The 13,943-nt window shown below is 39.9% G+C and overlaps 1 protein-coding gene across 4 annotated transcripts in view; it reads right to left on the bottom strand.

Moving 5' to 3' along the window:
• Positions 1–9,314: 9,314 nt before the first annotated feature.
• The window catches only part of LOC306877384 (zinc finger protein GLI2-like), an 87,644-nt gene continuing 83,015 nt past the window's right edge, over positions 9,315–13,943 (bottom strand). For all 4 annotated transcript variants that reach the window (XM_079429143.1, XM_079429144.1, XM_079429145.1 and 1 more), the window contains one exon: positions 9,315–13,884. In XM_079429143.1, the coding sequence (XP_079285269.1) occupies positions 11,744–13,884 (2,141 nt within the window). In that variant the 3' untranslated portion in view covers positions 9,315–11,743. The remainder of the gene's footprint in view (positions 13,885–13,943) is intronic.

Below are 13,943 nucleotides of genomic sequence, written 5' to 3'. Positions count from 1 at the left end.
AATAGGCCATGATGGAGAAGATGATGCTGACAGCCACCAAAAGACCAGCAAAAAGTAGGAACTCTGTCCACTGTAGATTCAAAATCAGTTTGTCAGTGCAGAATTTATGCATTAAAACCATAAAGGTGTTTATAAGAAAGCCCGCTGCCTACCTGTTCCATCCCGGCGCCCTCTGCCACAATCAGTACAATGACATTTCCAAATGCCACAGTCATGAGCCATCCAGCCTGGAGAACAGACTTCATGCTTGCTGGTGCCTACACACAAAAGCATAAGAATGAGAAATTGATGGACACAAGCTTAAAGTACAAGACATTTGATGGACTTACCTGTGAGTAGGAGAACTCCAAACCAGTGATGGAGAACATGACTTCTCCCGCAGTGAGGAAGACGTACTGTGGAACCTGCCAAGCGATGTGAAAATTGTTGCCTTGGATATCCTCCATCTTTTTGAATGTTAGACCATTACGTTCCTGTGGAAATGAACCATATGAATGTCAAGATCCATAAAGGCAGTGCATTTTCTATCCATCCATCCATCTTCTTCCGCTTATCCGGGGCCGGGTCGCGGGGGCAGCAGTCTAAGCAGAGATGCCCAGACTTCCCTCTCCCTAGACACTTCCTCCAGCTCTTCCGGGGGGACACCGAGGCGTTCCCAGGCCAGCCGGGAGACATAGTCTCTCCAGCATGTCTTAGGTCTTCCCCGGGGTCTCCTCCCAGTGGGACGCGCCCGGAACACCTTCCCAGGAAGGCGTCCAGGAGGCATCCGGAACAGATGCCCGAGCCACCTCAGCTGACCCCTCTCAATGTGAAGGAGCAGCGGCTCTACTCTGAGCTCCTCCCGAGTGACCGAGCTTCTCACCCTATCTCTAAGGGATCGCCCAGCCACCCTGCGGAGAAAGCTCATTTCAGCCGCCTGTATCCGGGATCTTGTCCTTTCGGTCATGACCCAAAGCTCATGACCATAGGTGAGAGTAGGAACGTAGATTGACCGGTAAATCGAGAGCTTCGCCTTGCGGCTCAGCTCTTTCTTCACCACGACAGACCGGCACATCGACCGCATTACTGCAGAAGATGCACCGATCCGTCTGTCAATCTCCCGTTCCATCCTTCCCTCACTCGTGAACAAAGCCCCAAGATACTTAAACTCCTCCACTTGAGGCAGGAACTCTCCACCAACCTGAAGTGGGCAAACCACCCTTTTCCGACTGAGGACCATGGCCTCGGATTTGCATTTTCTATTTTTATTTTAATTGAATGTATGCCTTGCAGTCTTTAAAAAAAAAATAATAATAATTGGGGTTGTCAATTTTATTTAATTTTTTTAATGAAAGAAGGATCAGCCAGGCTGCATGTATTTGATCAAAAAGACAGTTACAACAGTAATATTGTGAAATGTAATTACTATTACTATTTTAATATATTTCATATATTTAAAATATTTTCAAATGATTTGGTGCTCAATAAACATTATTAGCACAGGGAACAGTGACCTTTTTTAAGATTCTTTGATGAGTAGATCAAAAGAACAACATGTATTTAATTATTTATTCAGTATGCTTTACTGTCACTTTTGATCAATTTAATGCATCCTTTATTAATAAAAGCATTAAATTCTTAAAAAATTAAATTAATTAAAATACAAACTGGTAGTGAACAAGTGAGCAGAGGGGGGATCGTTCAGGAAAGGTGCTTAAACAGGCATTATTGTCTATTTGGTGATGCATGTGGCACAAAAACATTTAAATAAATCGAGGCTGCAGAACTGAATTTTGCATGAAGTAAATATTTTGTAGGTGAAAATCTCATAGATCAGCAAAAATAGCCTGCAAAAACTTCAGCCAAGTTCTCATTGACTTCTGCCCTTATAAAGTACACAGTAACCTATACCTTAAACTTTGCAGTAAAGTAAAAGTTACAGAAAAACATTAACTAGAAACTGAACTCTATCAACCACCTCTGAGAGTATGACAGTATAGAAGGCACCAAAATCAAGAAGTCCCAGGTCGATGTGATATTGGTCAGAGTTTGTTTTGCAAACAACTCCATTGTATCTGAAAAGAGAGTAAACGGTCAGTGGTCAGTTGTTGGGGTTACTTGAAACTATATGGATAATAAAATAGAAGTAGACTTAAAATACTCACTCTCCCCTATGTACACCAATATTTTGAGAAATCCCATAATTAGCAGCTGCATAAAATTCATCAATGCCAACAGTTATGTTGATATTCTCTGTGTGAGTGTGAGTGAAACAGAGACAAATAGAGACATAATTAGCGTAGCTGCTGTTCCATCTAAGAAAAATGATTTGTTCAACCCAAGCTAAAGAATAATAGTAATGTACATTGGATCAGATATACTACAGTACAAGATTATAAGATGCATTATGTGAATGCTTGGCTAAAGAGATGTGTCTTTAATCTAGATTTAAACATAGAGAGTGTGTCTGAACCCCGAATCAGGAAGGCTATTCCAGAGTTTGGGAGCCAAATGGGAAAAAGCTCTACCTCCTTTAGTGGACTTTGCTATCCTAGGTATTACCAAAAGTCCAGAGTTTTGCGACCTTAGGGAGCGGGTTGGATTGTAGCGTGGTAGAAGACAAGTTAGGTACGCAGGAGCTAAACCATTTAGGGCCTTATAGGCAAGTAATAATATTTTGTAAATGATACGGAATTGAATAGGTAGCCAGTGCAGAGACTGTAAAATTGGGGTAATATGATCATATTTTCTTGACCTGGTAAGAACTCTAGCCGCTGCATTTTGGACTATCTGTAGCTTGTTTATTGAAGATGCAGGACAACCAGCTAGCAGTGCATTACAATAGTCCAGTCTAGAGGACATGACTGGAACTTCAAATGGGACTGGCTTCTATGGTCAGATGTAACAAAAAAATAGCTTTTTAGCAGCAAACACTCAAGATGGGTTTGGTGAACACAGGGATAAAAAGTACCCCATGTGTACAATGAAATATATTGCTGTATTTAATGTTGTGGACCTTTTTTTTTGCTGGATGTCCTGGACATCTTGTTTAGACACATGGCATCATGGATTCTATTAAATACCAACAGATAAAAAATCAATAAGTGACTGACTCTGTTAGAAATCTTATAATGGGCCATGTTTGGATCTTCCAACCGTACAATAATCCAAACACAAACCTTAAAAACAACACAAAAATGGGTCACTGGGCACAAAACCGAGCTTCTGCTATGGCCATTCCAGTCCTCTGACCTGAACCCTGTAGAAAAAGAGTGGGGTGAACTGAAGAGAAGAAGCACCGTCATGGAGCGGTGAATCTAAAGGATCTGGAGTGATTCTGGATGAAGGAACTGTCTCTGATCTCTTCTCAGGTGTTCTCTAACCTCATCAGGCATTATACTATTTTGGCAAATGGAGGTTTCAAAAAGTATTGAATAAAAGGGCACCGTTAATTGTGTCCAATGTGTATTAGAGAAAAACATTTATTTCATAATGATGTTTCCCCCATTTGAAATTCTTATTCTCCAATTTAAGGTTAGATTTTTGTGATTTAAAAAAAATAATGGATCAAAAAGATTTACAAAGCAGATTTATTTCCACAGCCTTCTTTGATCATATTTACCAAGGGTACCAACAATTCTGACCACGTGTTTATCTTACAAATTACAAACTTCTTAGCAAGGTGCTATAAGGCCTAAGTGTAAGGAAGGAAAGGCCACTCATGTCAGCCCAACAGATGCAAAGCTGACTGAATACAGAAAACAAAAGAGTGTGGCCATGACAGAGTTGTTTTTTGCCATGTTTCTCAATGACCATAAGGTCTTACTCCATGGCCTGAAACAAAAACGTAAATCAGTGTTGTCTACCTAAACATATTACATTGAGAGCAAATTTGAGTTTTTCCAGAAGTTTAGGATGATTACATGAAAAAAAAAAAACCATTTAGCAAATCTAGACTATACTCTTAGTACCTTAAACCAGTCATGGAGCAGCATCTCCCGATCTCCATGGGGAGATGTTTGGGATGACCAGGCTGAAACAAAGAACATATGATGCTTAGATGGAGGTGGTTTCTCAGATCAACATGAATATAAGATGTTAAAAATTGAAAACCGTGATTGAGAAGCGATAATACAGAGAGAGCAGTCAAAACTCTAAAATATGGCATATATGGTGTCTCATCTGCAATTTTATCAGCCACCTGATCAGCAAAACAAAGAATTAACTATTAGCATGTGCTCAGACATCATTCTAGTTATGAACAGATATGCAAAGTTTTGTAAGTAAAAAAATAAAAAAAAAATAAAACAAATCTTAAGGCCATACTTGCAACGAGTCCCTGCATGCACAAACCCTCCTTCACCTAACTTGTGGTTGAATTCATATCGCCAGAAAATGTGGCCTATTAAAATATATATATTTTTTAAATGCATTTTTCCCATATAGTTATTATTCTTACTGTTGTAAATGTGTTCAGAGTCATGGAAATTTTAAAGTAAATATTAATGTTGTGGAAAAAAAGAAAAAAAAAAGAAAGTAACGTTTGGAAAAGGCATGGCAATTCATTGGAAAACATGTGAGAAGAAAGTATTGCTGAGAAGAAAGTATTTTAATGGAAGAAAATGATACAACTTTAAACAAACGTCTAGTTGTCTTCGGTATTTCGTCCATTCCTCCACTAGAGGGCATTCTGGGATTTGTGTTTGGCTGCGTTACCTAACAAATCGCCAATACCGGAGTACCAGTATTTCAACAATTTCATTGTTTTGTTTTCCTTTCTTAACCAATATTACATATCCGCCTATGAGTGAACAGCAATTTTGTTTATATGTTGTTGAAATGTTTTATTCTGCTCAGAATAGGTCTAAATCAGAAAATAAGAAATGAATTCAAGAGCAGGGCAAAATTAGAGTGGCTATTTGAAGTATAAAATATTTCATAGAATATTTATTGTCTTGTGGACGTTTACTCTTGCAGATGCTGGCATATATTTAGCTTCCACACAACAGAGGCAAAAATATGATTACTTCCTCCACGTGAGTGTTAAGAGAGAGAGGATAAAGGATGTAGTGTATCTGGTCATAAAACATAAATGAGTGCTCTTTGCCTTTCTCTTCCTTTTCTCCAACATGCGGTAGACAATGCGAGTATTGTGATTTGTTTTAATTCAGATTGAAACAAAAGATGAGTTCTCAGAGCAGAGTAGATTTATTGGGCTTGTTCTGGCTGCTTTCCCCATGCTCACGCTGATCGGTTATTACATCTTCTCAGCCCGTGACCTCCTGGGTCACTAAAGACCTCAAAATGGTCACACTGGCCCACGGCCCATCTCATGCTGTTCATTTGTCCACGAAATTACTATATTTAACTATAGAAGAAACTGCCAAATTCAACAAACATAATTCAGAATCTGTCTGAAAGGGCCATTTTCTGATGGTTTTATCTTTCTATGATCATGTGAAATGCTTATTGTTTTAAGGAAAGTGATCAGACTCAGTAAAGTGTTAAATACAAAAGACATTTGAGACTACTAACTGGGGATTTATTCAATAACACGGATACTTTGGTACAACTGTGGTCAAATACTATATTAATAAATAGTTTTTTTTTTTTTTTAATGTTGTCTTATTTTTTCCTTTCTTTCTTTCTGTCTTTTTTTAAACAGTGGCTTTAAGCCAGTAAAAACCTTTGTCAAAGTTGTCATTTTTTATTTTAACACTATCAAATATATATGGCACCAAGGACAGAATCATTTTTCTTTCTGTGATCTATGCATTCCTCAGATTTTTAAACTTCTTTTGGATCACGTTTAAATAAAAAGCCTCATTTCTTCTGACCCCCTCCCTTGTTCTCAAAGATCTTTTCCTCTTTACTGGCGCTACACAAGAGAATCTTTTGCCCCCCTGAGATCCTGTTCAAACACCACCAAAAAAAAAAAGGAAGTAAATGGTTTCCAAGATCTCAGCACACTAATGAACATACTTTCCGTTGTCAGGCTGTGGATTAAGTCCAGGGTGAACCGTGAGGAAAGAGTTGGCTGTGTAATGATGGATATCAGATGGACTAGGTTAATAGCCATCTGGAACTTTGTAAGTGAGAAATGATGATCAGACATTGAAATGATCTCGTTTGATAATTGACAAGAACAATGACATGAATTTTAACATTGACATGTGACCCCTGGATGATGTAGAGATGTCCAGTGTTGGGGGAAATTACTTTTAAAATAATGCATTACAATATTGTAACTAATTTCTTACTTTTTATGTAATGCATTGAATTACTTTTTCTGCGTTACTTGCAATTGAGATAAATAAATGCATGTTCACATTTAGCCTTTGCACTTAGAGCCTAAATCCAGTGCAATTTTTACACAGGAATCAAATCTTCAACTAGACTTTATCTCTGCACTAATACAATATACACTGTGTCTAGTGGTATCCATTGCAGTGAACTATTGTGTATTTCGGAAAACGGGGGTTGTTTTGTTCTTTATTCCATTTGTTTTACTTCCTTTTTCTTGTCTCGGGGGAATATATGATACATGGTGAGACCACTCAAGACATTTGCTTTAATTTTGCATTTTATTTATTAAATAGGCAACACTATTTATTATGATTTTTTTTAAATGAAATACTTTAAATGCAATATCTTATAAAATGAGCTAAAATATGTTGCACTGACATTTTGGAATTAGATATTAAATATCTATACATATTTAATATTGTGATCACACATAGTTCTCATGTAGGCCAAATTTCTTACATTTTGCCTGACTTCCGGTGGCATACATTCTTAAAAATGCTATAGAAGAACCATTTTATTAATCTAAAGAAACTTTTTCAACTTTGAAGACATTTTTGTGCACTGTGCAGTTGATTGTTTCCACGGATGTTAAAAAATCATGGAACCACAGATGCCAATAAAGAACTGTTATTTTAGGAGTGTAAAGTAGTTTAAGTATTCCTAATTGTGAAAACAGTCTTTTTGCCTTGTAATTCAGCAGCAGACCCACCTGTATAATTCCCTGTTAGTTGAGTTTGCAGAGTCAAGGGATCGTTTTGTGGTTGCATTTAAGCTGTTTTCCACTCAAATCACAGGTCTGCCATTTTGTCTCTGAAACAAACAAAATCTTAACCGAACCTGAATTAATTCTATTGCACAGGTGCAAGCAAATGTGATGCTTATCTATACAGCCTACTCTCAAAGCTTTACTACATTTGTTTCTCTGTCAGTGGTGGAATGTTGGAGATTTATCCATATTTCAGGCCCTATTTGGTTCTCCAAGGTAATAAGCTTATCTTTCTACAGTTGGGCAAAAAAGTATTTAGTCAGCCACCAGTTGTGCAAGTTCTCCCACTTAAAAAGATGAGAGAGGCCTGTAATTTTCATCATAGGTACACTTCAACTATGAGAGACAGAATGGGGGAAAGAATCCAGGAAATCACATTGTAGGATTTTTAATGAATTTATTTGCAAATTATGGTGGAAAATAAGTATTTGGTCAATAAAAAAAAAAAGTTCATCTCAATACCTTGTTATATACCCTTTGTTGGCAATGACAGAGGTCAAACGTTTTCTGTAAGTCTTCACAAGGTTTTCACACACTGTTGCTGGTATTTTGGCCCATTCCTCCATGCAGATCTCCTCTAGAGCAGTGATGTTTTGGGGCTGTTGCTGGGCAACACGGACTTTCAACTCCCTCCAAAGATTTTCTATGGGGTTGAGATTTGGAGACTGGCTAGGCCACTCCAGGACCTTGAAATGCTTCTTATGAAGCCACTTCTTCGTTGCCCGGGCGGTGTGTTTGGGATCATTGTCATGCTGAAAGACCCAGCCACGTTTCATCTTCAATGCCCTTGCTGATGGAAGGAGGTTTTCACTCAAAATCTCACGATACATGGCCCCATTCATTCATTCTTTCCTTTACACGGATCAGTCGTCCTGGTCCCTTTGCAGAAAAACAGCCCCAAAGCATGATGTTTCCACCCCCATGCTTCACAGTAGGTATGGTGTTCTTTGGATGCAACTTGGCATTCTTTCTCCTCCAAACACGACGAGTTGAGTTTTTACCAAAAAGTTCTATTTTGGTTTCATCTGACCATATGACATTCTCCCAATCCTCTTCTGGATCATCCAAATGCTCTCTAGCAAACTTCAGACGGGCCCAGACATGTACTGGCTTAAGCAGGGGGACACGTCTGGCACTGCAGGATTTGAGTCCCTGGCGGCGTAGTGTGTTACTGATGGTAGCCTTTGTTACTTTGGTCCCAGCTCTCTGCAGGTCATTCACTAGGTCCCACCGTGTGGTTCTGGGATTTTTGCTCACCGTTCTTGTGATCATTTTGACCCCACGGGGTGAGATCTTGCGTGGAGCCCCAGATCGAGGGAGATTATCAGTGGTCTTGTATGTCTTCCATTTTCTAATAATTGCTCCCACAGTTGATTTCTTCACACCAAGCTGCTTGCCTATTGCAGATTCAGTCTTCCCAGCCTGGTGCAGGTCTACAATTGTGTTTCTGTGTCCTTCGACAGCTCTTTGGTCTTGGCCATAGTGGAATTTGGAGTGTGACTGTTTGAGGTTGTGGACAGGTGTCTTTTATACTGATAACGAGTTCAAACAGGTGCCATTAATACAGGTAACGAGTGGAGGACAGATGAGCCTCTTAAAGAAGAAGCTGCAGGTGTGTGAGAGCCAGAAATATTGCTTGTTTGTAGGTGACCAAATACTTATTTTATCGAGGAATTTACCGATTAATTCTTTAAAAATCCTACAATGTGATTTCCTGGATTCTTTCCCCCATTCTGTCTCTCATAGTTGAAGTGTACCTATGATGAAAATTACAGGCCTCTCTCATCTTTTTAAGTGGGAGAACTTGCACAATTGGTGGCTAACTAAATACTTTTTTGCACAACTGTATCTTTAATGTATCTTATTTCAGTGAAGAGATGCTTTACTGACATTGACAAGAGTTGAATTCTGAATTAAAAAGTACTTTAACAGAATTTTCTTATTAGATAGCCTAAAATGGACAACAGGTTTACTTGCCTGCTGCAGTGCTCTGTGCTTAAATTCACAGATCAAAGTGAGGGCTCTCATTGTTCAGCTCACACTACAGCCACAATGTCACCATTCATGCATGCATGTCTTTTAAGCCAAAAGCCTCTCATAACCCACAGCATTGCTGGGTAAGGAGAGGAGGGTGCATTTGTGCCCCAAACCCTGACCCGGTCAGATCTCTTTGATCGCGGAGCCTGTGTTCCTTGCAAGCATCCTTTGATGGAAAGTCTTAACCAACTCAAGGAAAGTACAGAGGAGAGGCTGTAGTAAAGTGATGTAATTTAATGAGATGCTCTGCTTCTGAGGGTCAGAGGTCAAATTGAGAGACATTTTTTTTAATACACTGAAAAACTGGAAGCCTTTGGTGGAAAATATGATGCAGAGACATATGCATATACTGTATGATACATGTTAAAATTTGAAATCATAGAAGCTGGTCACAGGTGCTGTATAACGTAAAAACAAGAGGCTAAGATATTCCTAGAGTAAAAGTTTGTTCGTCCCTTAAATATTTTTGGGGCTTGGCCTAAAAATTAAGCCCCTTGACCGGACAACTGATCTTTCCTCAGCTGTTTGATGTCTTCCTAAAATGGGACTGTTGCACAATGTCCTTGGGACTTCCAAATATGTCCAGAGTTCACCCTTATTTGGTAACTGCCCTTCTTTTGGAAGAGTGTACCCTTCTATTGCACGTTTTAGTACACAAACATTACCATTAAAATGCTTGGATGTTTTTTTTTTTTTTTTTTTTTTAAGGTTAGATCAAGGTTTTCTTCTTTTTTTTGTAAGAAATGAATATACTTATTAAAACATTGTTACAAAAGAAGTTTCAATTAATGCTGTTATTTTGAATTTTTGATGTATCAGAGGATCCTGAAAGAAATCAGTTTTCATAAAAATATTAAGCAGCATAACTGTTTTCAACATTGATAATAGTAAGAAATGTTTCTTTAGCACCAATTCAAATGATTTCCGATGCATTATATGACAGAAAATGTCATAGTACTGTTGGACAAACTTATATTCTAGAATTCAGTGGTTTAGGATCTAATTCCGAACAACATTTCTGGAATTGTCAGTGGTGCCTTATCAGTTGCTATTCAACTTCACTTTTATGCTATCCTCATGTTCTTTGCGCTTCTGAGATTTACCCTGGGTCTATTTTTCCTCCATTTCTCTGAGAGAATAAAGAATTACAAGGCAAGATAAATAATTTGGATGTGGAGCAAATAAATTCTCGGCAAAAATTTTTGTAAGACTGGAATCAAATCATTTGTTCCCTATACGCATCAGTCAGTCCCCTGATTCGCTCCCATTCAACTACAGTCAAACTAAGTAAGGAGTAAGGAGCTCAGTAAGGAGTTCTCTTTTATTCAGGCAGTTAACTGTGTACTGACCTCTTATAATACACATTACTTTTTTAAATGAATTAAGAATCTAGCTATTATGTTAAGCTCATGCTGATATTATTTAATACTTTTTGCTACTGCATTTGAATGAATATGCACACTTTTCCCACTCTTATTTCTTAAATTCAACTACAGAGCTTCTGCAACAATATCTAGCAGATGAAAAAGAGACAAAACAAACCCAGTGTTAAAACAGAAATGAAGATGCTGTATTGAAAATGTACAAAAGCTATACATACTGTATGTTGAGTTCTGCAAATGGCATCACAAAAAAAAAACTCAGAGTTCAGACCTTCAAAATCGCTCTGTCCTTGGTGGAAATTTCTTGTAACAGTACTAAATCAAAAGCAGAAGTCATTTTAGTATGCGCCTGTGGTTCATCACAAGCTCAAGAGGATGATGAACCTGTTAATTGGAATGCGATCTCCGCTGAGAGCACACAGAGTACTTGCATATTCCTTTTAAGACATCTCAAAGGACTCACGGGTTGACAGGTCTCCGCAGACTGAAGCTCAGATACGTAATGCTGTCCTTCACTATCATAGAGCCGGATCAGATGCAACTACAGAGATCTGTAACTCCTGGAGCATGCTTCAAGGGACTCCGTCAATATAGATGAAATTGACCATCTTTGAGGAATTGAGCAGAAATTCATTTTCCACCAGTTTTTTATAATACCCACAGAAGTGACAAGGGGGTACATCAGAGCATGGTGCACACTGAACAAGCTTGTGCAGTTAATATGCATTACACATAATTTAAAGCATGAAGGATATGGAATAACTATAAACAAAACAGAGCAAAATGCAATAAAAATATCCATAAATCTATTAGTATAGCTACATACTAGATTACATAGCATTATACGAGTTTAAAAACATACTTATGTTCTTTTAAGTGAGGCACTTAGTGAATTTCAGTGCACTGTTGAGAAAGGGTAAATCAGACTAATACAAGCCCAATAACCATTACCCTAATGTACACTAATATGCATTAACAAACATACTTACATCGAACATATGGCTTGTGAAACATGTAATCTTGAGGTCTTTGCCAGCCCAATTGCTTACAACAGTTGTGTTAGTAAATGTCTGATAATGTAATTGACTGTTCACCTGAAATTCTATAAGTTTAACTCGTCAGGAATTGTATTTCAGTGCCTTTGCTCATAAAAATGTTTTTCCTCCCCTTAGAGCACAAATTAGTGTTCTTAAACAGTTCATTGTATTCTGTTTCATTTAATTGTTCAATGTCTTTACATTAAAAAGCAACCCCTGATTAACTTCTTTAATTTTCAAGCCATCATGTTTAAGAATTTGCTTTCCTCTGCAAGGGCTGTTAACATTGAGCTCATGTCACCAATGGCCATGTTGCCAATACCTGCCGGTATCGAGGCTAGCGTAACAGAGTTACGCGGGGTGGTGAGCCGTGAGGAATTCTGTGAAACACTCTGCAGAAGGCCGGGACTTAATGTGCCAGACATTAGGCTCGAATGGTCTCCGTCATCCAAAATGGCATCAAAGTCTATTTGAGTATGCTCGAGGGTTTGAGTGGAGTCCACTGTGCTGGTGACCTGGTTAACACCAGGAGACGCCATTGTAGACACTGAAACAGCAGGGGCTTGGTTTGCGCATGGAGACACGGGAGAACCATAATCCACACTACTGCCCAACATATGGATCTCTCCTGAATAGTACATAGTGTCATTACCATTGCTGTGTTGACTGAAGTCACCTGGCCTCTTTGGGCTAGCTTCTGAGGAGTTGACGTTGGACAGGGAGCAAACATTTTGCTGAATCATTGCTGAACCTGAGTGTTGTCTATTTAAAGGTTTGGGCTCGGATGGAGGTCTGGGCTGTATCAGTCCTCTGCCTGCATTTTGAACGGCTGACTGAGTAAGGGGGACATAATTTTGCTGGTTGATGTTGTTCATATGTGAAAAGTTTGATCGGTAATACTGCATCTCCTGGTTTTGCACCGCTCTCCCATTGGGTGGACCCATGCCGTTGCATGTTAGCCGGTGACTGGAGTTGTAATTGAGGTCCTGCCGATATCCCGGTTGAGGGTTTACTTGCTCGCCGAGATTCTGACACGAATTGGTAACAGATTGCCGATACTGCTGGACAGAGTTAATCCTTTGGGTGGCCCTCTGTAGATAACCCTGTTGCAGGCTAGCCAGATTCTGGCTCATTGGTACAATCTGCTGATTAGTGCCAAAGCCTTGGTAAGAGCCAAAGTTCTGCTTCTGCTGAACCACTGTCAAGTTCCCTCGGAGTTGCTGCTGCTTTGGAAGCCTTGAAGTTGTATCCACAGAACCAGAACTGACCTCGTTCCATTGCACTGGCATGTTGTTCTTGTTCATGCCTTGCGGATCAGCCATTTGCTCTGGACCCGAGTAAACAGGCTCTACCTGGCTTCCGTTGTTGCTTGCCATGCCCATTCGCCGCTGTCCGTAGAACTGTTGTTGGGAGATCATATTACCATGGAAGTCTAGAGCATGAGTACCGTTGACAGAAATCCCTGGGTCCTGATTTGAACTACCATTCTGGGAGTTGAGGTACTGTACCATGTCATCTGGTAGCACCATATCATCTTCATGCTGATCACCTCCATCAGTGGCCATATTTTCCATTAAAACGTTCTCTGAAATACTAGGTGGCCTCTGGCTGAAGGAATGACGATGCAAGCTGCCATCAGACCAGGTGTTGCTCTGCAAGTTGAAAGTACGTCGATCTATTGCAGGCAGACGTGACAGGGTCATGTTGCTGATGCTGTTGAATCGCTGAACCCTCGGTAAGGAGAGTGGATCAATAGCTGTACGACGAACAGGATCGCTTGCTCGTCGTGGAAGATTGGCCGGAGCTTCGTGGGGCATCATGCCAGGGGCGCCGCAGCTGGTGTCACTGCAGCGTCTTGAGCTGACTACACCTTGGGAATGGTGCAAATATGCCGAACTTTCCTGCGAGTCATTGTAGAGGGCCATTCTAGTTCTAAGACTCATGCGATCCATGTTGGGCAGAGGTGTTGGTGGCGCACCCCCTGTGGCTACAGCGTATTTTGCTTTGAGACGGTAGTGTTGAGCCGGAGTGAGATTTAGTAAACTTGTGAGTCCACCTGCGCCACCACTTTGGCTAGCTTCACTGGAACGGCGGGACAGATCTGTGGAGATGGGGTCATAGGAGTCTGCTGAGCTGACGTTGTTGTTGCGGACACCAAACTGCGAAGATTCGCTAGAGCGACGACTGGAGTAGCAGGGTGAAATACCGGAGGATCGACGGCTTAGCGTGTATGCTGAGCTCATTGTGCTGGTGGAGCTGTCTCTGCGCTCTTGCAGCTGATTTAGCATCGTCATCTCATACGAAGACAAGTCTCCTAAACGTTGGGTTGGAGGTCCAAGCATCTGACTGCCCATATTTGGAGTCTCGAGCAGTGAGTCTAAAGAACAGAGTTATGAGAGTAACGTTACATTCTCAAAATGCACAAAGTGGGAACAA

Source organism: Barbus barbus, assembly GCF_936440315.1.
Source record: "Barbus barbus genome assembly, chromosome: 11".
Taxonomy (NCBI): Eukaryota; Metazoa; Chordata; class Actinopteri; order Cypriniformes; family Cyprinidae; genus Barbus; species Barbus barbus.
This window is presented reverse-complemented; position numbering and strand designations above follow the sequence as displayed.